Below are 27,500 nucleotides of genomic sequence, written 5' to 3'. Positions count from 1 at the left end.
ATATATATACATAAACATATAAATATATATATACATACATAAACATATATATATATATATATATACATAAACATATATATATATATATATATATATATATATATATATATATATATATATATATATATATACATACATATATAAATATACACATAAATATACATGTATACACACATACATATATAAATACACACATATATATACATACACATATATAAATATAAACATAAATATACATATATATATATACACATAAATATACATATATACATACACATATATATATAGATATATACACATATATATACATATATATATATATATATATATATACATACACATATATACATATATATATACACACATATACATATATAAATATACACATAAATATACATATATATATATATATATATATATACACACATATACATATATAAATATACACATAAATATACATATATATACATACACATATATAAATATACATATATAAGTATACACATAAATATACATATATACACATATATAAATATACACATAAATATACATATATACATATACAGTATATAGATATATACACATATATACATATACATACATACACAAATATACATATACATATATACACATATATACATATACATGTATAGACATATACACATACACACATATATACATATATATATACACATACATGTATAGACATATACACATACACATTTATACATATACACAAATATATACACACACATATATACATATAGACATATATATACATATACACATATCTATAGACACATCTATAAACACATATGTGTGTGTGTATGTATATGCATATATATATATATATTCAGATTCAGAGCTTTATTTGTCCATTCTTAACATGTACAAGACACATAAGAACTGAAATTACATTTTCGGCACAATCCCGCTAAGAGCAGACATACGTTACAGGGAGACAAGACGGGACCGCCAACGGATCAGCCTCACTTAGGCGCTCCTTAAAAAGGTGGGAAAAAGGTGACATTGGGGAAGGGGGGAAGTAAAAAAAAATATCAGTCTGAGGCTGGACCCTCAGGAATGGTCCAGACTGAGTCCGAGGAAAAAAACCTCACATAGCATGGCACACATAAACATGGTACATTTAATCACAACAACTCGCAACAGAGTCATCCAACAGGACTTTGGAGGCCAGCAGCTGCTGTTGAGCGCTGCTCAGCCCCCACAACCCCGGAGGAATTAAGCAGTGGTGAAGGCGTTGATTTGGGGAGGGTATATGCGTGCATGTATGCCCAATTAACTTGGGTGAGATGTTGGAATTGTCTTTATGGGCCGAGGCCGGCCCCAAGAGTTCAAGAGTTCAAGAGTCCGACCCAGGTGCTTTTGAAAAGAAGGGAAAGGTCAAAAGCGTCCATCTTTGAGGAGTCCTCAGGGGAGTGTTTTCAAACAGCCTGTTCCTCAAGGCCATTCGAGGGAGTCAAATCGTAGATTAAGATGTTGTTTTTTCTTCGAGCAGTCAAAACAATGACATTCCTGCTCTATATGCTGGCTCTGACAATTCCAATTTATTCTTTCTCTAGCTTCATCAAGATGGAATCTACCTTGCGATTCAAATCAGCAATCGCTCCAGTCTGTGATCCCACAGCACGACCCAATCCTTCCATTGCGTTGAACAGCCTGTTGGCCCCTTGAGTGGCTGCCATCGTCTTCCGAATTTGACGATACACCAGAGCAATGCCCAGCCCAATCAGCAAATGCCCTGCGATCACAGCTCCAAATAGGTAGATGTCTTCCACGTCCTCGATGGAAAGGACTGAGAGGCACATGATTCTCCAAGTATTCCAGGAATCTCTCACGTACCCCGCAGCAATGGTTCCATCAGGGCAGCCAGGCTCCCCCGAGCCTCTTTTCCTTGTCGAAAAGACTGTGTCAATTGCGTCGAGAGACCAGTTGATCAAATTCATTTTGATGTTTAGATTTGAGGACAGCTCAAGAAAAGAGGCTTCAAAAAGTTCGGACAAGACAAGGACACAAGAAAGCAAGCGGGAAGGAGGAGGAGCAGGGAAAAATGCGACCACCCTCACCAAGAGGCAAGACAGAAAAAAGCTCACTTTATATATATATATATATATATATGTATTTTTTATCTGTCCTGTCCAGTCACTTTATTAAATATTTGGGTATAATTGTATTCAACAATCTATCAGACTTGTTGATCTATTTTATGGAGCAATGTAGTTCATCGTAGAACTGGCACCCAATGTTATTTAAAAAAAAAAGTATTTATTTTGAATCAAGAATCGTTCTGAATGGAGAATCGATTCTGAATGGAATTGTTACCCTCAAGAATGTAATAGTGTGCTGCCCAAAGACTCACAGCCCGACTGAGAAACTGCCTTGACTTGTATTGGAACATTGAATGCACCTCACTCACCTGGGTTGGCTCTCTGCCGCCCTCTGTGGCGGCATGGAGTACTGCCTCCTCTGGGCCTCCACGGTGGAGGACAGCTGCAGAGCACAGGGGGTCAGCAGCTGTTGTCATAGCAACGGCCACCAGCAAACTCACCTTGGCAATTTCAGACAGGTAGGCCCGCCTCTCGTCGTTGGTCCTATGGAAGGCCTGATTGAGGGGGAAACAGCTGCGATAAACATGCCATAGTTCCACACCTGACGTCTAAACAGTGGCTCACGTAAACAAGACAGTCAGTCAAGCAGCACTGAGAGCCGACTCAGCCAAACTCCCTCTTAGCAATGTTGCCGTTTTCAACACCCGCAGAGCGAGAATGCTTGGCAGGAAAACGCTCCAACGCAAAGTGAGCTTGATGCTAACTTACACTGGATTTGCCACAGACATGCTACTGATTAGCATTAGCGATTTTACATGGCGATTTCGAGGCCTTTTTAAATTTGTTGATAAAAACTACAACTAAGACGAATGTTACGATTAAACAGCTGGTGTGCAATAAGCGTGGTACTTAGCGCCGCCCTAGGGGCTCCCTGGAGCTTTTTCAAAAATGTATGAAGATCGAAAAATGTACTTTATGTTTGAATATAGTTTCTGCAAGAGGACAAACACGACACAAACCACCTTAAACTCACCGCAGTTGAGTGGACGGTGACGCAACAGTTTGTTTACATGTGCAACTTTCTCCGAAGCTGCCACAGAAAGACGTGTTTTATTCCACTCCTTCTTTGTCTCAGTTTGTCCACCAAATGTTTTATACTGTGCGTGAACGCACAAAGGTCAGCTTTGTTGATGTTCTTGACTTGTGTGGAGAGCTAATCAGGCATATTTGGTCACTGCATGACCGCAAGCTAATCCATGCTAACATGCTATTTAGGCTAGCTGTATGTACATATTGCATCATTATGCCTCGTTTAATGTCCTTTACTTATGTCCTCTGTGTATTTAATTTATGTATCTCATGACACATTATCTGTATGTAATATTGGCTGCATTTTGTTGTTCCAGACCACAGCAAATGTTACCCAGCTTGCAAAGATTGTAATAAATCCATTAGAAGATGTTTCCTTTAACTTGGACGCACACGTCTATACCTTTGGCCATTCTAAGACGGTCATTTCCAGGACTTATCTCACCCTCTGGGAAGTTTTACTCATGTTCAGAATAAATATTACATTCTATATTCTATGTTAAATCAATGAAGATTTGTGTCAGCCTGTGACACAGTCATTTTGATAGTAGGCCGATATAACTAATATAGACACTTATATCATGTGTTGTCTTCATTATATAAGACTTTTAAAGTAATTTTGATAGTAGGCTACTATAGACACTTACATTATGTGTTGTCTTCATTATATAAGACTTTTAAAGTAATTTTGATAGTAGGCTACTATAGACACTTACATTATGTGTTTTCTTCATTATAACACTTATATACTACTTTTAAAGTCATTTTGATAGTAGGCTAATATAGACACTTACATCATGTGTTGTCTTCATTATAACACTTATATAAGACTTTTAAAGTCATTTTGATAGTAGGCTAATATAGCTAATATAGACACTTACATCATGTGTTGTCTTCATTATAACACTTATATACTACTTTTAAAGTCATTTTGATAGTAGGCTAATATAGACACTTACATCATGTGTTGTCTTCATTATAACACTTATATAAGACTTTTAAAGTCATTTTGATAGTAGGCTAATATAGCTAATATAGACACTTACATCATGTGTTGTCTTCATTATAACACTTATATAATACTTTTAAAGTCATTTTGATAGTAGGCTAATATGGCTAATGTAGACACTTACACAATGTGTTGTCGTCATTATAACACTTATATGATCATCTTAAAGTCATTTTGATAGTAGGCTAATATAGACACTTACATAATGTGTTGTCATCATTATAACACTTATATAAGACTTTTAAAGTCATTTTGATAGTAGGCTAATATAACTAATATAGACACTTACATCATGTGTTGTCTTCATTATAACACTTATATAATACTTTTAAAGTCATTTTGATAGTAGGCTAATATAGACACTTACATAATGTGTTGTCATCATTATAACACTTATATAAGACTTTTAAAGTCATTTTGATAGTAGGCTAATATAACTAATATAGACACTTACATCATGTGTTGTCTTCATTATAACACTTATATAATACTTTTAAAGTCATTTTGATAGTAGGCTAATATAGACACTTACATCATGTGTTGTCTTCATTATAACACTTATATAAGACTTTTAAAGTCATTTTGATAGTAGGCTAATATAGCCAATATAGACACTTACATCATGTGTTGTCTTCATTATAACACTTATATACTACTTTTAAAGTCATTTTGATAGTAGGCCGATATAACTAATATAGACACTTATATCATGTGTTGTCTTCATTATATAAGACTTTTAAAGTAATTTTGATAGTAGGCTACTATAGACACTTACATTATGTGTTGTCTTCATTATAACACTTATATAAGACTTTTAAAGTCATTTTGATAGTAGGCTAATATAGCTAATATAGACACTTACATCATGTGTTGTCTTCATTATAACACTTATATACTACTTTTAAAGTCATTTTGATAGTAGGCTAATATAGACACTTACATCATGTGTTGTCTTCATTATAACACTTATATAATACTTTTAAAGTCATTTTGATAGTAGGCTAATATAGCTAATGTAGACACTTACACAATGTGTTGTCGTCATTATAACACTTATATGATCATTTTAAAGTAATTTTGATAGTAGGCTAATATAACTAATATAGACACTTGCATCATGTGTTGTCTTCATTATAACACTTATATAAGACTTCTATTTTTTTGCGGCTTGTTTTTTCGTATTTTTGGTCCAATATGGCTCTTTCAACATTTTGGGTTGCCGACCCCTGGTATAAACACTTTGTAGGGCACAACATACCACATTCAGCTTCCAGGGAAACACTACTTCCTAGTTAGACAACATACCATAGGTAGCCTACACAGTACCGCCACCTAGTGTCCTGGAAGTGCAACTGCATTGCAGATTAGACTCAAATGAAAACAAAAGAGGACACAAACCTTCCCCTCCTGCTCGATCCTGATCCGATAGTCCATCAGCTGACTGCGGAGTTGTGACTTATCGTCCGTCAGCAGCTTGAGGCGCTGTCTCAGAGCCTCCTGGGACAATGAAGACGTTTGTCAGAATAAACGTATCTAAGTTATCGCAAAACTTTGTGTTGCCATGAGTTCCCGGCGAGAGGACAAAAGCTGTCTTTGGTCTTACCAAGCAAAAGGCTTGTAAAACTCCACTGTGTAGGATGGGGAGCGACATGAGGGTGTCGGTTTCTTTGATGTATTGTAATCCACAGGAAGATTTTGTCTTGACCCGAGATCTACAAAGCGGAGAGGAAGCAGGGCCTGACTCCCCTCCAGGCACCTTTTCTTTGAACTGTTTTGTGACCGAGGGCAACGGCTGTTTACGACCCCCGTCCCTTTAGAAACAGCTGTTGCCATGTAAACAGGGGAAGTCCAAATAAAAGAGGAGGCGTACAATATTTCGTCAGAGCGTGGGACGACACTGTGCAAGGGTACGGTGTCCACGCGTTTCTCCTCAATTGAGCTGAATTGAATTCTGTCTCTGTTTGATTCTTTGCTTCTTGTCTTGTTTAATAGATGTCATCAGTGTTTGAACCTGACATCTTCGTCACAATAAAGAGATTTCCATCTTTGCCTTAGAATAAAACATGGGAGTCCCGGCACTCAATTTATTGTAGGTGGTATACAAAAGCTGGAGAAAATGCTAAAGTAATACACCAACTAACAATATACATAATTATTTCATTTTACAAGAGCTGATAAAAAAATTTCGGACCCTTAGACAAATCCATGTGTGATGCTAGTGTGCATGCTTTATCAGTATCACTCAGTTTCATACTTCAAACCTCACTCATTGATCCTGACTTCCTCATTTTGATGAAAATAAATTAATTTTGTAGTTTCAAGTCCTTATATATTGTGCTCCTGGGTTAGTATTGCTGATCACTATGAATTTATAATTGAGTTTATTAAATGGTTGAAGTCCATAATTTTTTTCAAATATTTTAAATAAAAATGTATATATATTTTTTTAAATTCAAGGTAAATTGATGCACTTTAAGTATTTTCTGTTACAGACTAAAAACAACGTTAATAGCAATGAACATACACCGCTTAATGACAATAATAAATTTTCTTTGATGTACATTTATCTATTTTTTTGTAACTCCTTTTTCTTTTCTTTAATGTTAGTAAGGAGACAATATTATACAGAAGAACCATTGTAGAGACAAATAACACTATCATGTTTTCTTCTTCTAATGTATTTATTATTATAATTAATTATTATTATTTGTGCTATATTGGTAATTAGGCATATTTGGAAATATGTCAAGACAAAATAAAGTTTTATGTTTTAATTGTGTTAATTTTGTTATTTAGCCCTTAAAAAAATAAATGACTGAAAATGTATACCATATGTATAAAATATTTATGTGTTATTATTACTATTTATTTATTTTATATTTTTATTAATCATTATTATTATTATAATTTGTGCTATATTGGTAATTTGACATATTTGGAAATATGTCAAGCAATGTGCACTTTATGTTTTAATTATAATAAATGTGTAAGTTAGCACTTAGAAAATAAATGACTGAAAATGTATATTATATGTATACATTAATTATGAATTATTACTATTAATTTATTCATTTAATACTATTATTATTATTATTAAATGATTGAAAATAGTTTCCTGTGAATTCGTTTTAGGCAACAAAAAATCATTATTAATATTAATGTATTTAATACTATAACTATAGATTATTATTACTATAAATGTATTTAATATTGTTATTATTAATATGTATTATTATTAGTGCTATAATGGTAATTTGACATATTAGGACAAGCGGTAGAAAATGGATGGATGGATGGATATTTAATATTATTATTCATAATATGTATTCGTGCTCTATTAGTCATTTGACCTATCATAAATATGTCAGGACAATATGCAGCTTTATGTTTTAAATATGTTAAATTTGTCATTTAGCGCTTTAAAAATAAATGATTGAAAATGTATTTCCCGTGATTTCACATTAGAATAAAACATTCCCATAATTCGTATAATGCATATGTTCCTTTTGACTGTACATGTGCTGTAAATGTATAATGTATTTATATTATTCACATGTGAATAATGCTGTATAGTAGACTATTTATATTATTCACATGTGAATAATGCTGTATAATAGACTATTTATATTATTCACATGTGAATAATGCTGTATAATAGACTATATTTATAATATTCCCACGTGATAAATGCTGTATAATAGACTGTATTTATATTACTCACATGTGAATAATGATGTATAATAGACTGTATTTATATTATTAAAATGTGAATAATGCTGTATAATAGACTGTATTTATGTTATTCACATGTGAATAATGCTGTATAGTAGACTATTTATATTATTCACATGTGAGTAATGCTGTATAATAGACTATATTATTCACATGTGAATAATGCTGTATAATAGACTATATTTATAATATTCCCACGTGATAAATGCTGTATAATAGACTGTATTTATATTACTCACATGTGAATAATGATGTATAATAGACTGTATTTATATTATTCAAATGTGAATAATGCTGTATAATAGACTGTATTTATGTTATTCACATGTGACTAATGCTGTATAGTAGACAATTTATATTATTCACATGTGAATAATGCTGTATAATAGACTATATTTATAATATTCCCACGTGATAAATGCTGTATAATAGACTGTATTTATATTATTCACACGTGAATAATGCTGTATAATAGACTGTATTTATATTACTCACATGTGAATAATGATGTATAATAGACTGTATTTATATTATTCAAATGTGAATAATGCTGTATAATAGACTATATTTATATTATTCACATGTGAATAATGCTGTTTAATAGACTATATTTATATTATTCACATGTGAATAATGCTGTATAATAGACTGTAATTATATTATTCACACGTGAATTATGCTGTATAATAGACTGTATTTATATTGCTCACATGTGAATAATGATGTATAATAGACTGTATTTATATTATTCAAATGTGAATAATGCTGTATAATAGACTGTAATTATATTATTCACATGTTAATAATGCTGTATAATAGACTGTATTTATATTGCTCACATGTGAATAATGATGTATAATAGACTGTATTTATATTATTCAAATGTGAATAATGCTGTATAATAGACTGTATTTATATTACTCACATGTGAATAATGATGTATAATAGACTGTATTTATATTATTCAAACGTGAATAATGCTGTATAATAGACTGTATTTATATTATTCACACGTGAATAATGCTGTATAATAGACTGTATTTATATTACTCACATGTGAATAATGATGTATAATAGACTGTATTTATATTATTCACATGTGAACAATGCTGTATAATAGACTATATTTATATTATTCATCATCATCATCATCATCAGCCATTGTCAGTCCACTGCTGGACGAAAGCCTCAGCATGTTTCTGCCATAGTGAAGGATCTCTAGCTGCTCCCTGCCACTGCACTGTTCCCCAATATTTGTCCATCTCATCTCGCCATCTCACTCTTGGTCTTCCTCTATTTCTGCTCCCATCCATGGGTCTCCATGATGTCATTAGGGAAGTCCATCTATTATCTGTTCTACTGATATGTCCAGCCCACTTCCACTTACTGAATTTGATAGTTCTCATAATGTCTTGGACTTGCGTTTGTTTTCTCACCCATTCATTTGTTTTTCTGCTTTATATGTGATTCCGAGCATATTTCTTTCCATGTTGTGTTGTGCTGCTGCTATTTTCTTTTCCATTTTATTTGACAATGCCCAGGTTTCAGCTCCATATGTCATGGTTGGTAACACGCATTGATTAAAGACCGTTCTTGACTCTTTTCTTTCAGGCTAAATCTCTGCCCCAGATAGATATATTCATTAACTTCATCAATTTCATTTCCATTAACAGTCACAGGTCCATGAGGTACCATGGAATTTGCCATAACTTTTGTTTTTTTCATATTCATTTTCAATCCACAACATTTGCTGGCATTTGCAAGGTCTTTAAGCCTATCTTCCACTTCACTGATTTGCTCTCCCAAGACAACAATGTCATCTGCAAATCTCAGATGATTCAATTTGTCTCCGTTGATATCAACTCCTTTATTCTCCCACTCCAGAGAGCGAAATATGCCTTCCAAACAAGCTGTAAACAGTTTAGGCGAAATTGTATTGTACCCTTCTTTATGTGGATTTTCTCGCTTGGTTTGTGCAGCGTAACTGTGGTAGTGCACTTTGTGTAGATGTCCTTGAGTAAGTTAATGTACTCATGATGAATTCCTTGATCTTGCAGAGCTTTTAGAACCGACTGTGTCTCCACCGAATCAAATGCTTTTTCATAGTCTATGAAGGCCATACAAAGTGGTTTGTTGTATTCTTGGCATTTTTCTTTGATCTGATTCAATGTATGAATATGGTCCATGGTAGAAAAACCACTCCTAAACCCTGCTTGTTCTCTGGGTTGGTTGCTATTAAGTGTATTTTCCATTCGATTTGTCAGAATTCTTGTAAACAACTTGTATATGTTTGAAAGAAGGCTAATAGGTCTGTAGTTCTTGAGGTCCCTCTTGTCCCCTTTCTTGAAAATGATGATCATGTTAGCTTCTTTCCACTTCTCTGGCACTTTCCCCTGATGTAAGCAAGCTGTGTATAGCTTCGCCAGCTCCTTAGCAATGACATCCTCCCCCTCTTTAATTGTGTCAATTAAAATATTATCTGGTCCTGGTGCTTTCCCTCGTTTCATGTTTTTGACTGCATGCTGCACCTCCCAATATGTGATGTCTGGAATTTCTTCTGAGTCTATGGATAATTGAAGGTCTACTGACTGACTGCTTTGATAGAGTTCTTCATAAAATTCTTCAATCCTCATCAAAATCATGTCTTGATCTGTGATTTCTGTCCCCTTTTTTATCAAGTAATGTTGTTATTTTCTGCTTTCCACTTGCAAGTTTCTGCCTTGTTTTCTTCAAACTTTTATTGTTTTCTATTGTCTCTTGAATTTTAAGGGTGTTGTATTTTCTTATGTCTTGTCGGAGTTTCTTTCGTATTGTCTTGCATGTTTCTGTATATTCAACATTCTGGAATCCCACTCCATCTCTCTTCATATTCCTCCTTTTCTCCATTAGCCACTTTGTGCTATCTGAGAGTTTGGACTCTTGCTTTTTCTTTTCTTTCCCTGCTGTTTTTATAGAGCTCTCATGTACTATGTCAATGAATTTGTCATTCCATTCATCAAGGTCGGAAGTATCTTCTACTTCCAGTCCTTGAAAGCGGTTTTGTAGTTCTAGTTGAAATTCATGCTTTCTGGCTTCCAATTTGATCATATCGGGCTTTCTGTATTTTGCTATTAATTTCATTCTTTCTAGTCTCGTATCTATCTTTGGCTTGTTAGTCAAGATAAAGTCAATTTCATTCTTGGTTTTACCGTCCGGGCTTCTCCAAGTCCATCTTCTGGATATTTTCTTCTTGAAGAAGGGTGTTCATAATTTTGAGTTTGTTTCTGGAAGCAAAATCGATGAGCACTTCACCTCTGTCATTTCTGAGACCTGATCCAAAGTTTCCCATCACTTCTTCCTCCCCATCTTGCTTGATTCCTACTTTAGCATTGAAATCCCCTATTACTAGGTTAAAGTGAGTTTTTGATGATTTGAGAGCCTGTTCCACTTCCTCATAAAATTTGTCAACCTCTTCATCATCATGCGCTGATGTTGGAGCATACACCTGAATGACCTTAATGCTGTATTTACTGTTCAGTTTTATGGTTATTTGGGCCATTCTTTCATTTATTCCTTTAAATTCTGTTATATACTTTGTCCATTTCTTATTAATGATGAAACCAACCCCTGCTAGGCTTCTGTTTCCCATTCCTATGTGATAGAATTGATGCCCGCTGCTTAGTTCAATTAATTGTTCTCCTTGTCGCTTCACTTCACTGAGACCTATGATATCCCATTCTATACCATCTAATATTTATTTACTGTATTTATGTTACTCACATGTGAATAATGCTGTATAATAGACTGTATTTATGTTATTAACATGTGAATAATGCTGTATAATAGACTGTATTTATGTTATTCACATGTGAAAAATACTGTATAATAGACTGTATTTATGTTATTCACATGTGAATAATGCTGTATAATAGACTATATTTATAATATTCCCACGTGATAAATGCTGTATAATAGACTGTAATTATGTTATTCACATGTGAATAATGCTGTATAATAGACTGTATTTATGTTATTCACATGTGACTAATGCTGTATAATAGACTATTTATATTATTCACATGTGAATAATGCTGTATAATAGACTTTATTTATAATATTCCCACGTGATAAATGCTGTATAATAGACTGTATTTATATTATTCACACGTGAATAATGCTGTATAATAGACTGTATTTATATTATTCACATGTGAATATGCTGTATAATAGACTGTATTTATATTATTAACATGTGAATAATGCTGTATAATAGACTGTATTTATGTTATTCACATGTGAATAATGCTGTATAATAGACTGTATTTATGTTATTCACATGTGAAAAATACTGTACAATAGACTGTATTTATGTTATTCACACGTGAATAATGCTGTATAATAGACTGTAATTATATTATTCAAACGTGAATAATGCTGTATAATAAGACTGTATTTATATTACTCACATGTGAATAATGCTGTATAATAGACTGTAATTATGTTATTCACATGTGAATAATGCTGTATAATAGACTGTATTTATATTACTCACATGTGAATAATGATGTATAATAGACTGTATTTTTATTATTCAAATGTGAATAATGCTGTATAATAGACTGTATATATATTACTCACATGTGAAAAATGATGTATAATAGACTGTATTTATATTATTCAAATGTGAATAATGCTGTATAATAGACTGTAATTATGTTATTCACATGTGAATAATGCTGTATAATAGACTGTATTTATGTTATTCACATGTGACTAACGCTGTATAATAGACTATTTATATTATTCACATGTGAATAATGCTGTATAATAGACTATATTTATAATATTCCCACGTGATAAATGCTGTATAATAGACTGTAATTATGTTATTCACATGTGAATAATGCTGTATAATAGACTGTATTTATGTTATTCACATGTGACTAACGCTGTATAATAGACTATTTATATTATTCACATGTGAATAATGCTGTATAATAGACTTTATTTGTAATATTCCCACGTGATAAATGCTGTATAATAGACTGTATTTATATTATTCACACGTGAATAATGCTGTATAATAGACTGTATTTATATTATTCACATGTGAATAATGCTGTATAATAGACTGTATTTATATTATTCACATGTGAATATGCTGTATAATAGACTGTATTTATATTATTCACATGTGAATAATGCTGTATAATAGACTGTATTTAAATTCACATGTGAATAATGCTGTATAATAGAGTGTATTTATATTATTTCCATGTGAATAATGCTGTATAATAGACTGTATTTATATTATTCACATGTAAAAAATACCTAAGTGTTTATTGTGAGCAAACTGTGGTGCTGAATCCCCCCCAGGGATCAATAAAGTACTTTCTATTCTATCAATAGTTGGGCTCAAAATTGAATTCTGCCTGGAGTCTTCCTGCCTGTCATTTGATATTTACTCTGGCGCCCTCTGCTGGCGTTCAGTGCAACACACACCTGACTGACTATATTAAGACATGTAAACACTCACCGTCGGCATGTCGTCGTAGGACCGGATAGACGCCAGGCGGTCTGTACGACATATTGAAGGAGAAGAAAAGTGGTGTAATGACGTCACTTTGAAGCGGGACAATTCATTAGGTACACCATGACGTCTTTCTCACCCATGGGTTTGCCGCGCAGGTCCTCCAGTCGTTCGTGGACCAGCGAGGTTTGCCTCTGCAGCTGCGCGTTGACTTCGGTCTGAGTTTCATATCTGGTCTTCCACTCGTTGTCTGCGCACGCACACACAGCAAACACATCAGACCAGGACCAGGGCCAGGACCAGGACCAGGACCAGCTCACCTTCCCGGTCCACACCGTGCAGCCGGTCTTGCAGCTCCCTCATGGTGCAGCCCAAGTCCCGCACAGACTCCTCCAACATGTCTCTTACATAGAAGAAAAAGTTTCTCAGAACAAACTATAGTTCCGGTTCTGAAAAAAAAACTTACTTTATTTCTCGTTCTTGCTCCAGTTCGACCCGGAGACGCGCCATGTCGTGCCGACCCGAGTCTTTGCTCATGTTTGCTCGCCGAGAAAAGAAGTTTGTGGCAGCTGGCTCCCATGGATACAGCCACTTCCGGTCAGTAACGCCGCTTCGCCAGCAGAGGGCGCTGTGGACTTTTAAACTGGAGGGTCTACGTATGACGTCCGCGGGCGTTCACATTGTGAATAATGACATAAATACACCCGCACGAAGCTTGAATATTAAAAGTACATTTACCTTTAAATAACACAAAGGTAATCAATCGCAAATATCTAATAAAATATTGTTTATGTTTTACTTTGGTTCAAAGGTGTCCAAAATACAACCGGAAGCTCATTTTTAACGGCACAACCGTTAGCATGTTAGCCTTTTTGCCAATTTTAATGTAATATTTTGTTACCGGACGGTTGATACCTAGCGTTATTTTTTTATTTTTTTTAGCTAACTTTGTAGGTATGCACCTCAGTCATATTTCGGTATTTGACGCAGATTAACGTTAGCAGGCTAGCAGGTACACACCTCAGAGTAATATGTTTTGGTACTTGATGCATGTTTTAGTTAGCATTTTAGCATGCTAGATTTTTTTTTAACCAAATTCAGTGTCAGTGTCATATTTTGGTAATTCACTAATGCTATCTGTAATTATACTATTGTTAGCATCGTACTGTCAGCATGCTAACTATAAGCTACTAGGACCTACACAACAGCTAAGCACACAATAGCACACACGCTAGACACACTTAGTCATTTGAACAATATAGCAGTCTAAAACAGCACATTTGTCAATATAAACAAGTATCAAATAATTATACTTCCACGTTAATTACACCAGGGGTCCACTGAGGGCCACAGACTGGCAAATCAAAGGATGCGGGGGCCATTTTGGTAGTTTTCACCTTCAAAACCAATAAATAGATTGTTTCAAAGAACTAAAAAAATATATAAATTTTGTGTGAAGCTAAAGTCGAGCTGAAATGCTAACAGTTAGAAAGCTGGCCAGAGAGCGTCAAGTAACAAAAAAAGTTAACATGGGCTGAAAAAGCTAGCATGCTTACAGTCAAAATATATGACACCTGCTAAATTTCCTAAAAAAATAATCTAACGTTCTAAAATGCTAACTGTAACATGTGTCAAGTACCAAAAATATATTACTCTGAGGTGTGTACCGGAAAAATGTGTTGAAAATGCTAGCTTGCTAACAATAGCATGCATTAAGTACCAAAATATGACTGAGGTGCATACTTACAAAAATAGCTAAAAACCAAGTTAGCATACTGATGTGAGCATGCTAACAGGTATCATTCATAAAGAAGCAATATGTGACACTGAGAAATGTGTTTAAAATGCTCGGATGCTAACATTAGCATGCATCAAGTACCAAAGTATGACTCAGGTGTATACCTACAAAAATAGCTAAAAACAAAGTTAGCATACTAGCAGGTATCATTTGTAAAGAAACAACATATGTGACGCTGCAAAATTTATTTTAAAAAGCTAGCATGCTAATGTCAGCATGCACAAATGCTAACTGTAACATGCATCATGTACCAAAATATATTACTCTGAGGTGTGTCCCTGAAATATGTTCAAAATGCTAGCCTGCATCAAGTACCAAAACATGACTTGGTGCAAAACTACAAATCTAGCTAAAAATAAGCTAGCACGCTAACGTCAGCATGCTAACAGAAATCAACAATTTGTCAATACAAACGAATATCAAACAATATTACTTACACATACAAAGTCTCCAAGGCATATCAGAAAGTATCCGGTAACAAACGTGTCCGCGTCATTCAACTCAATGCTACTTGACTTCATGGGGAAAAAAACAATTACCGCCCCACTTAGACTTAAAGACTGCATAAGTCCATGCCAGACGGTGAATAATAAATAGGTTGGTTTGTCCGACTGTTTGACTCGTTTCACTTGATAAAACCTTTTTCTTGATGATGATGTTGAGTGGGTTCGATATCGGTATCGGTAAGTGAAACAGTTGTATCGGGACAGAATGATGTAAATGGTGTAAAAGTGTTTAAAAAGCAATGGTTTGACATGACATTTTAATTGGTTCCTTCTTGATTCACACTTGGCTAGGTGTGACATGACACTCATAACAATAATTACCTGCACTTCTTCACCTGTGCGAGCTTCTCCTCCTGTCAAGAACACATTGAGATGTTTGCACTTTTAATGCTGCCAGTTCACTCCGCGCTGCACTTCCTCCTCCTCCCGCTACGATCCGTGGTCTCCCTGGCCGTCCTTCGGACTCTGGGCCCCCCCGTGGTCCCGTTGGGCCTTCAGGCGGTCCGGCAGCAGGACCTCCACGCTGAAACTGATCCTCTTGGCCTGGAAGATGCTGTAGGTGTTGTCGAAGCGCAGCACGTCTGAGAAGGTGGCGGTGTTAGTGAGAGGGCTAAAGTGAGGTCATGTGACGTGAGGAGGGAGCACTCACACACGCCGGGTCGCTCGCAGGTCAGCGAGCCGTCTTCAGGCACCAGGTGGGCGTTGTAGCGCTGGCTGGGCAACACCTCGTCCATCTGGGCCGCCTTCTTCCACTCGCCCTTCTTCCCCTTCATGAACACCCCGAAACCTATGTCTGCTCCCTCGCTGGAGAACTGCCACCTGCCCATCATGTATGTTAGTCACATGGCAATCATCATGTATGTTGGTCACATGACATCATCATCATCATGTATGTTGGTCACATGACATCATCATCATCATGTATGTTGGCCACATGACATCATCATCATCATGTATGTTGGCCACATAACATCATCATGTATGTTGGTCACATGACATCATCATCATGTATGTTGGCCACATGACATCATCATCATCATGTATGTTGGCCACATGACATCATCATGTATGTTGGTCACATGACATCATCATGTATGTTGGTCACATGACATCATCATCATGTATGTTGGTCACATGACATCATCATCATGTATGTTGGCCACATGACATCATCATGTATGTTGGTCACATGACATCATCATCATGTATGTTGGCCACATGACATCATGTATGTTGGTCACATGACATCATCATCATCATCATATATGTTGGTCACATGACATCATCATCATCATGTATGTTGGTCACATGACATCATCATCATGTATGTTGGTCACATGACATCAACATCATCAGGTATGTTGGCCACATGACATCATCATGTATGTTGGTCACATGACATCATCATCATCATGTATGTTGGCCACATGACATCATCATCATCATGTATGTTGGCCACATGACATCATCATGTATGTTGGTCACATGACATAATCATCATGTATGTTGGTCACATGACATCATCATCATGTATGCTGGTCACATGACATAATCATCATGTATGTTGGTCACATGACATCATCATCATGTATGCTGGTCACATGACATAATCATCATGTATGTTGGTCACATGACATAATCATCATGTATGCTGGTCACATGACATAATCATCATGTATGTTGGTCATATGACAATCATCATGTATGTTGGTCATATGACAATCATCATGTATGTTGGTCTCATGACATCATCATCATCATGTATGTTGGTCACATGACATCATCATCATCATCATCATGTATGCTGGTCACATGACATAATCATCATGTATGTTGGTCACATAACATCATCATGTATGTTGGTCACATGACATCATCATCATGTATGTTGGTCACATGACATCATCATCATGTATGTTGGTCACATGACATAATCATCATGTATGCTGGTCACATGACATAATCATCATGTATGCTGGTCACATGACATAATCATCATGTATGTTGGTCACATGACATCATCATTATGTATGTTGGTCACATGACATAATCATCATGTATGTTGGTCACATGACATCATCATCATGTATGCTGGTCACATGAAATCATCATCATGTATGTTGGTATCATGACATAATCATCATGTATGTTGGTCACATGACATCATCATCATGTATGCTGGTCACATGACATCATCATCATGTATGTTGGTCACATGACATCATCATTATGTATGTTGGTCACATGACATCATCATCATCATGTATGTTGGTCACATGACATCATCATCATCATGTATGTTGGTCACATGACATCATCATCATCATGTATGTTGGTCACATGACATCATCATCATGTATGTTGGTCACATGACATCATGTATGTTGGTCATATGACATAATCATCATGTATGCTGGTCACATGACATAATCATCGTGTATGTTGGTCACATGACATCATCATCATGTATGTTGGTCATATGACATAATCATCATGTATGCTGGTCACATGACATAATCATCATGTATGTTGGTCACATGACATCATCATCATGTATGTTGGTCACATGACATCATCATCATGTATGTTGGTCACATGACATCATCATCATCATCTATGTTGGTCACATGACATAATCATCATGTATGCTGGTCACATGACATAATCATCATGTATGTTGGTCTCATGACATAATCATCATGTATGTTGGTCACATGACATCATCATTATGTATGTTGGTCACATGACATAATCATCATGTATGTTGGTCACATGACATCATCATTATGTATGCTGGTCACATGACATAATCATCATGTATGTTGGTCACATGACATCATCATCATGTATGCTGGTCACATGACATAATCATCATGTATGTTGGTCTCATGACATCATCATCATGTATGCTGGTCACATGACATCATCATCATGTATGCTGGTCACATGACATAATCATCATGTATGTTGGTCACATGACATCATCATCATCATGTATGTTGGTCACATGACATCATCATCATGTATGTTGGTCACATGACATCATCATCATGTATGCTGGTCACATGACATCATCATCATGTATGCTGGTCACATGACATAATCACCATGTATGTTGGTCACATGACATCATCATCATGTATGTTGGTCACATGACATCATCATGTATGTTGGTCACATGACATCATCATCATGTATGTTGGTCACATGACATCATCATCATCATGTATGTTGGTCACATGACATCATCATCATGTATGTTGGTCACATGACATCATCATCATCATGTATGTTGGTCACATGACATAATCATCATGTATGCTTGTCACATGACATAATCATCATGTATGCTTGTCACATGACATAATCATCATGTATGTTGGTCACATGACATCATCATTATGTATGTTGGTCACATGACATAATCATCGTGTATGTTGGTCACATGACATCATCATTATGTATGTTGGTCACATGACATAATCATGTATGCTGGTCACATGACATAATCCTCATGTATGTTGGTCACATGACATCATCATCATGTATGTTGGTCACATGACAGTGTGGAGCTTGCTTTGTGTCTTTGTTATCATCAACTTATGCCGACAATTTCATTTAAAACTTATTCAGAGTTTTAAAATTCAGTGTAAAAACAAGTTAAGTGTAACGAAATTCAGTGTAAAAATAAATCAGTAAAAAAAAAAAAAAGTGGTTTTAAAAAATTCAGTGTAAAAATAATTCAGTGTAAAAAAAAAAAAAAATTGTAAAAAATAATCAGTGTGAAAAAATTTGGCGTAAAGAAAATCCAGTGTAAAAAAAAAAATTGTAAAAAGAATTGTGTAAAAACAGTGTAAAAAAAATGTAAGTGTAAAAAAAAAATTGGTGTAAAAAAGAAAATTAAGTGTAAATCAAATTCAGTGTTAAAATAATTAACTGTAAAAACGATTTAGTGTAAACTACTTCAGTCTAAAACAAATTTAGTAAAAAAAATTCAGTGCAATAATAAGTGTAATAAAATTTAGTGAAAACAAAAATATTGTGTACAAAAAATTAAGTGTAAAAAAAGTCAGTGTAAAACATTCCAGTGTAAAAAGAAAGTCAGTGTAAAAAAATTCAAAGTACAACTTTGTTGTAAAGCTGCCTCCGTCTGACACTCGCTATCAGGCTTTTTTTTTTTCTCCGTAAACAAGCCCCGCCCACTCTGTTGGTGCATGAAGCAGAGCTTGGTGTGTCACTCAAAAGTGCAGATTCTAACCATTGGAGTCATTTCTATAGTTTGACAATACCCCACTTTGAAATGTTAATTATGTTGTATTATGCCAGTTAATGACCCTTTTTCATGTTGTTTTGCAAGACCTGTGTCACATGACTTCAAACTTGACACCTCATTGGCTGCTTCTGAGACAGCATCCATTGCTTCAGTCTTGATAAAGTAAGTCTTGCTTTTTGACGTAGCACATTTTTAGACACTGTATACTCTGAATTTTATTTACACCGAATTTTTTATTCACTGATTCTTTTTTTTTTAGACTGAATTTTTATACAATAAATATATTTCAATAAAATAGTCAGCATAATTTGATTACAAACTATGTAATCAATAATTCAGATCACAAAATTCTGCGTAAAAAAAAGAAAAGCTTTCGTTATGAAGTCCCAATATGTGACTTCAGCAGACTGGTTGCAAACTCATTGTTGACATTGCTTTTTATGTTACTCGGTCTTTTCTAATACAATATGAATGTTAGGGTAGTCCCCATACAAAAGTTTTCACTTCTGGTACGATACCAATATTGGAGCCTGGAGTATCAGCCGATACGATACATCAGCACGAATCATTGTATTACCGTAATTCCGGACTTTAAACCGCAATTTTTTTTTCCTACGCTTTGAGCCCTGCGGCTAACAAAATGGCGCAGCTTATTTATAGATTTTCCTTCGCCGCCGGCTATAAAGAAGATAGTAGTGCAGCTGGGTGAATGCCTACAAGTGCCTTTTATGTTACTCGGTCTTTTGCAATAAAATCTGAATGTTAGGGGAGTCCCCATACAAAGTTTTCACTTCTGGTACGATACCAATATTGGAGCCTGGAGTATCAGTCGATACCGATAATACCCCGATACGATACATCAGCACGAATCATTGTATTACCGTAATTCTGGACTTTAAACCGCAGAAATTTTTTCCTACGCTTTGAGCCCTACGGCTAACAAAATGGCGCAGCTTATTTATAGATTTTCCTTCGCCGCCGGCCATAAAGAAAATTAGTAATGCAGCTGGGTGAATGCCTACAAGTGCTTTTTATGTTACTCGGTCTTTTCCAATACAATATGAATGTTAGGGGAGTCCCCATACAAAAGTTTTCACTTCTGGTACGATACCAATATTGGAGCCTGGAGTATCAGCCGATACCGACAACAGTCCAATACGATATAACAGCACGAATCATTGTATTACAGTAATTCCGGACTTTAAACCGCACATTTTTTCCTACGCTTTGAACCCTGCGGCAAACAAAATGGCGCAGCTTATTTATAGATTTTCCTTCGCCGCCGGCCATAAAGAAAATAGTAGTGCAGCTTGGTGAATGCCTACAAGTGCTTCCTGCTGGGTAAAGCTTTCAACCGGAAGTAGAAGTGTTGTTCTGTCCTCTTATCGTCCATAACGTTTCTACACATTTGGATTCTTCATTCATCACTCTTAAGCAACGCTTGTAAGTTTTACAATATAACTAAAACAATTCCTACTACTTACTACTTACTCGTGCATATTTCTCCGTGCTATCGTCATTTTGAGTTTTTTTATGGTGCATAGACATTTTCATTCAGTGACCATGTCTGTTAACTTTTACGCGCCATGACTAGGGAAGGCTGTCTGCATTGGGTCATACAAGTAAATGCTGTGCTGTAATTTCAAGGTTACATCGGTCGAATTTACTCACATTCTTAAACACCGCCCCTAATGAACATAATAAACTGAGTGCGGTTTCAACAATGAAGTCTGACCTGAGGACACATCCTGGGAAGAGGATCTCGTAGTCCAGCTGTTGTGTGGACCCTCGGCTGACAGTCAAACAGCGATCGTAGTCCACGGAGACGTGATCACGGACGTAGTAGGAGGGGGGCACTGGGCCCACGTGGTTTATCTGGGAAAGAGACGCCAATATTAAAGGAATCAAAGGAAAGGAAGGGACCTAAGGACAAAGGTTTACTTACGGGAAATGTGCAGGAACCACAAGAACCTTGGTTTTCTTTTCTTGTTTTTGCACAAAATAGTTGTATTTAAAAATGTTCTAACACATTTAATAACACATTAATAAAAAAATTTCAACATTTAATAATGAGCTGATATTGATCACCGTGCTATTTTGTCTCATTTGCAAGTATGAACTCATTTCAGTTTGTCCTAGGTGTGTTGCCGTAGTCAGGAAGTAGTCTTTGCCATTAAGTTGAACGTGTTAGTCTTGTCTTTTGTTGAGTCCTACAAAGTGTTTGGGCCCAAACTTGTTCTAGCATACTATCGTTAGCATGTTGTAGCAATGTTACTTAGCATGTTGACAAATGGAGCCTAAATGTACTTTTGAGCTTGTCCTATCAGGCACGCTTGCCTTGTTTGTATTACGTCACCAAGAGGAAGTCAGGTTTAGTTACCGCCAAGTGCTTGTTTCCCCTCCAAGTGTTTGAGCCGGTGACGTCAGGTGCAACAAAAGGTATAAGTGGCTTTCAGTCCATCAAAAGAGGATTTATTGTTCAAACCTGCTTTGCTTACACACACTAACTACAGTACTTTAATAACAGCTCATGCTAGCTGGCAAAGTGTCAAAAGTAATATTACAAAATAAGAGAAAGAAAAAAAAGAAAGCCTTCCAACTGGACCGCCGGGGGACTTTCTGGCCTCCTGTTCCTCACTCGTCCTGGGCCCAATATTTTATCTACAGAGACAGACCAGCGTCAGTCAGGTCACAAACATCTACTAGAGCAAAGCGTGCTAGCTAGCGTAGCGGGCAGTGGTCATGTCAGGTACTACCAAAATACGCCAAACTGTCTGAAAATAGGGCCCCCAAAAGGCCTCCCATTCCCTGGGAACACCTGCTGGAACCCTCTGCCTCACCAAAATACACCAAACTGTCTGAAAATAGGGCCCCCGAAAGCCCTCCCATTCCCTGGGAATACCTGCAGGAACTCTCTGCCTCACCAAAATACGCCAAACTGTCTGAAAATAGGGCCCCAAAAGGCCTCCCATTCCCTGGGAACACCTGCTGGAAGCCTCTGCCCCACCAAAATGTCTGAAAATAGGGCCCCCGAAAGGCCTTCCATTCCCTGGGAACACCTGCTGGAACCCTCTGCCCCACCAAAATACGCCAAACTGTCTGAAAATAGGGCCCTCGAAAGGCCTTCCATTCCCTGGGAACACCTGCTGGAACCCTCTGCCTCACCAAAATACGCCAAACTGTCTGAAAATAGGGCCCCCGAAAGCCCTCCCATTCCCTGGGAATACCTGCAGGAACTCTCTGCCTCACCAAAATACGCCAAACTGTCTGAAAATAGGGCCCCAAAAGGCCTCCCATTCCCTGGGAACACCTGCTGGAAGCCTCTGCCCCACCAAAATGTCTGAAAATAGGGCCCCCGAAAGGCCTCCCATTCCCTGGGAACACCTGCTGGAACCCTCTGCCCCACCAAAATACGCCAAACTGTCTGAAAATAGGGCCCTCGAAAGGCCTTCCATTCCCTGGGAACACCTGCTGGAACCCTCTCCCCCACCAAAATACGCCAAATTGTCTGAAAATAGGGCCCCCGAAAGACCTCCCATTCCCCGAGAACACCGGTTGGAACCCGCTGCCCCACCAAAATACACCAAAATGTCTGAAAATAGGGCCCCAAAAGGCCTCCCATTCCCCGGGAACACCTGCTGGAAGCCTCTGCCCCACCAAAATACGCCAAACTGTCTGAAAATAGGGCCCTCGAAAGGCCTTCCATTCCCTGGGAACACCTGCTGGAACCCTCTCCCCCACCAAAATACGCCAAATTGTCTGAAAATAGGGCCCCCGAAAGACCTCCCATTCCCCGAGAACACCGGTTGGAACCCGCTGCCCCACCAAAATACGCCAAACTGTCTGAAAATAGGGCCCCAAAAGGCCTCCCATTCCCCGGGAACACCTGCTGGAAGCCTCTGCCCCACCAAACTGTCTGAAAATAGGGCCCCCGAAAGGCCTTCCATTCCCTGGGAACACCTGCAGGAACCCTCTGCCCCACCAAAATATGCCAAACTGTCTGAAAATAGGGCCCCCGAAAGGCCTTCCATTCCCTGGGAACACCTGCTGGAACCCTCTGCCTCACCAAAATACACCAAACTGTCTGAAAATAGGGCCCCAAAAGGCCTCCCATTCCCTGTGAACACCTGCTGGAACCCTCTGCCTCACCAAAATACGCCAAACTGTCTGAAAATAAGGCCCCGAAAGGCCTCCCATTCCCTGGGAACACCTGCTGGAACCCTCTGCCCCACCAAAAAACACCAAACTGTCTGAAAATAGGGCCCCAAAATGCCTCCCATTCCCTGGGAACACCTGCTGGAACCCACTGCCCCACCAAAATACGGCAAACTGTCTGAAAATAGGGCCCCAAAAGGCCTCCCAATCCCTGCGAACACCTGCTGGAACCCTCTGCCCCACCAAAATATGCCAAATTGTCTGAAAATAGGGCCCCCGAAAGGCCTCCCATTCCCCGGGGACACCTGGTGGAACCCTCTGCCTCACCAAAATACGCCAAACTGTTTGAAAAGTGTCCACTCGACATCTTTTCCATACTGCAGTTCTCCTTTTGTGGTTTTTACCCTTCTGCAATTTCCCCTCAGCTGTGTGCAAACCCAACAAAGATCCTTTTCTGCTCGTGCGCCGGAAACTTCTGTTTTGCAGTGCGATCAAATACTTACGTACGAGGCAGGCGATGAAGCGGAACTACGAGGCAAAAACTACAAGCATGTGACCTACCCGCTAAATCAGGGGTGCCCAAACTTTTTCCACTGACAAATCAAAGGATGCGGGGGCCATTTTTGTAGTTTTTACCTTTAAAACCAGTACTCTATACAGATTTTTTTCAAAGTTTCGAAACAAAAAACAACCAAAACATAAGCAAAATGAGCTAAAAAAATAAATAAAAAAATGTATATGCCAAAATATATGCCAAATAAATATGAAAAATTAGCCACGCGTCGCAAATGGCCCCCGGTCCGCACTTTGTACACCCCTGAACTAAACAAAGCCACCCTACAAGTCCAACAACTCACCCTGGTCCGACAGCGCGGGTCTCCGTCGGGATCCGTCATTTTGCCGCCGTAAATGGCGGGCAGCTGGTCGGCGTGGATGTGCCTCAGCAGCACCTCCTGCCAGTCACCTGTGGAAGCAAACACTTCAGGGCCGGGTTTACATCAGAACTGGATCACGACTGATTTCAACCACGTGACCCACCACCCAGGATGCAGATCTTGTGTCGCGTGTTCTCACTCAGGAAGTGTTTGACCAGGTTGAAGGCAACTGGGAAGAGTTTGGGAGCTGGAGGACCAACAGAAAGGTTTAAACAGTACTCCCAACACAATTTGATGCCTGCATCATGTTTAAAAAAAGCTGGCACTAGTGGCAAAAAAGACTGAGTTGAGGAATGCTCATCAAAGACTTATTTGGAACATCCCACAGGTGAACAGGCTGATTGGGAACAGGTGGGTGCCATGATTGGGTATAAAATGCTCAGTCGTTCACAAACAAGGACGGGGTGAGGGTCACCACTTTGTCAACAAATGCCTGAGCAAATTGTTTAAGAACAACATTTCTCAACCAGCTATTGCAAGGAATTTAGGGATTTCACCATCTACGCTCCGTAATATCATCAAAGGGTTCAGAGAATCTGGAGAAATCACTGCACGTAAGCCATGATATTACGCACCTTGGATCCCTCAGGCATCAAAAAGCCACATCAGTGTGTAAAGGATATCACCACACGGGCTCAAACACTTCAGAAAACCACTGTCAGTAACTATAGTCGGTCGCTACATCTGTAAGTGCAAGTTAAAACACTACTATGAAAAGCCAAAGCCATTTATCAACAACACCCAGAAACGCTGCCGGCTTCGCTGGGCCCGAGCTCGTCTAAGATGGACTGAAGTAAAGTGGAAAAGTGTTCTGTGGTCTGACGAGTCCACATTTTAAATCGTTTTTGGAAACTGTGGACGTCGTGTCCTCCGGACCAAAGAGGAAAATAACCATCCAGATTGTTCTAGACCAGGGGTCGGCAACCCAAAATGTTGAAAGAGCCATATTGGACCAAAAATACAAAAACAAATCTGTCTGGAGCCGCAAAAAATTAAAAGCCATATTACATACAGATAGTGTGTCATGAGATATAAATTGAATTAAGAGGACTTAAGGGAAATTAAATGAGCTCAAATATAGCTACAAATGAGGCATAATGATGCAATGTGTACATATAGCTAGCCTAACTAGCATGTTAGCACCGATTAGCTTGCAGTCATGCAGTGACCAAATATGCCTGATTAGCACTCCACACAAGTCAATAACATCAACAAAACTCACCTTCGTGCACTCATGCTCAACGCTAAAAGTTTTGTGGACAAAATGAGACAGAAAAAGAAGTGGCATAAAACACGTCCTAGAAAGTTGGAGAAAGTTACACATGTAAACAAACTATACGGTGAGTTCAAGGACCACCAAAATTAGTACGACAAAACGGCGCTCGCCAAATACTCGAATCAGTGAAGGATGTTTAATATAAACAGTGTGCTTTATAACAATTAGGGAGGTTTGTGTCATGTTTGTCCTCCTACAGAAACCATACTAAAACAAAAAAATAGATTTTTTTTCCCCTCATCTTTTTCCATTCTTCATACATTTTTGAAAAATCTCCAGAGAGCCACTAGGGCGGCGCTAAAGAGCCGCATGCGGCTCTAGAGCCGCGGGTTGCCGACCCCCGTTCTAGGCGCAAAGTGTAAAAGGCAGCATGTGTGATGGTATGGGGGTGTATTAGTGCCCAAGACATGGGTAACTTACACATCTGTGAAGGCACCATTAATGCTGAAAGGTACATACAGCTTTTGGAGCAACATATGTTGCCATCCAAGCAATGTTATCATGGACGCCCCTGCTTATTTCAGCAAGAAAATGCCAAGCCATGTGTTACAAAAGCATGGCATTATAGTTGGTAAAACTCTACTATGCAGAGCCATTTATCAACAACACCCAGAAACGCCGCTGGCTTCGCTGGGCCCCGAGCTCATCTAAGATGGACTGATGTAAAGTGGAAAAGTGTTCTGTGGTCTGACGAGTCCACATTTCAAGTTGTTTTTCGAAACTGTGGACGTCGTCTTCTGGGTGTTGTTGATAAATGGCTTTGGCTTGGCATAGTAGAGTTTTAACTTGCACTTACAGATGTAGCGACCGACTGTAGTTACTGACAGTGGTTTTCTGAAGTGTTCCTGGGCCCATGTGGTGATATCCTTTACACACTGATGTCGCTTTTTGATGCAGTACCGCCCGAGGGATGGAAGGTCCGTAATATCATGGCTTACGTGCAGTGATTTCTCCAGATTCTCTGGACTCTGAAATCCCTAAATTCCTTGCAATAGCTGGTTGAGAAATGTTGTCCTTCAACAATTTGCTCAGGCATTTGTTGACAAAGTGGTGACCCTCGACCCCGTCCTTGTTTGTGAACCACTGAGCATTTCGCGGAAGCCGCTTTTATACCCAATCATGGCGCCCACCTGTTCCCAATTAGCCCGT

The 27,500-nt window shown here is 37.7% G+C and overlaps 2 protein-coding genes across 2 annotated transcripts in view; both read right to left on the bottom strand.

The window, feature by feature from the left end:
* The window catches only part of LOC133649587 (coiled-coil domain-containing protein 169-like), a 16,580-nt gene extending 1,979 nt beyond the window's left edge, over positions 1–14,601 (bottom strand). The window contains exons 1-7 of the mRNA XM_062046188.1: positions 13,875–14,601; positions 13,729–13,811; positions 13,548–13,658; positions 13,415–13,455; positions 5,566–5,664; positions 2,570–2,623; positions 2,438–2,511 (exon numbers count right to left, since the gene is read on the bottom strand). Coding sequence (XP_061902172.1) covers positions 2,438–2,511; positions 2,570–2,623; positions 5,566–5,664; positions 13,415–13,455; positions 13,548–13,658; positions 13,729–13,811; positions 13,875–13,945 — 533 coding nt within the window. The 5' untranslated portion in view covers positions 13,946–14,601. The remainder of the gene's footprint in view (positions 1–2,437; positions 2,512–2,569; positions 2,624–5,565; positions 5,665–13,414; positions 13,456–13,547; positions 13,659–13,728; positions 13,812–13,874) is intronic.
* Positions 14,602–15,307: 706 nt separating this feature from the next.
* Positions 15,308–27,500, bottom strand: part of LOC133649586 (SEC14-like protein 2) — a 33,244-nt gene continuing 21,051 nt past the window's right edge. The window contains exons 8-12 of the mRNA XM_062046186.1: positions 25,179–25,262; positions 24,998–25,104; positions 21,721–21,860; positions 16,362–16,531; positions 15,308–16,293 (exon numbers count right to left, since the gene is read on the bottom strand). Coding sequence (XP_061902170.1) covers positions 16,142–16,293; positions 16,362–16,531; positions 21,721–21,860; positions 24,998–25,104; positions 25,179–25,262 — 653 coding nt within the window. The 3' untranslated portion in view covers positions 15,308–16,141. The remainder of the gene's footprint in view (positions 16,294–16,361; positions 16,532–21,720; positions 21,861–24,997; positions 25,105–25,178; positions 25,263–27,500) is intronic.

The sequence above is a fragment of the Entelurus aequoreus genome, linkage group LG05 (genome assembly GCF_033978785.1).
Source record: "Entelurus aequoreus isolate RoL-2023_Sb linkage group LG05, RoL_Eaeq_v1.1, whole genome shotgun sequence".
Taxonomy (NCBI): Eukaryota; Metazoa; Chordata; class Actinopteri; order Syngnathiformes; family Syngnathidae; genus Entelurus; species Entelurus aequoreus.
The sequence above is the reverse complement of the archived record's forward strand: the minus strand, read 5'-3'. Positions and strand labels throughout refer to the sequence as shown.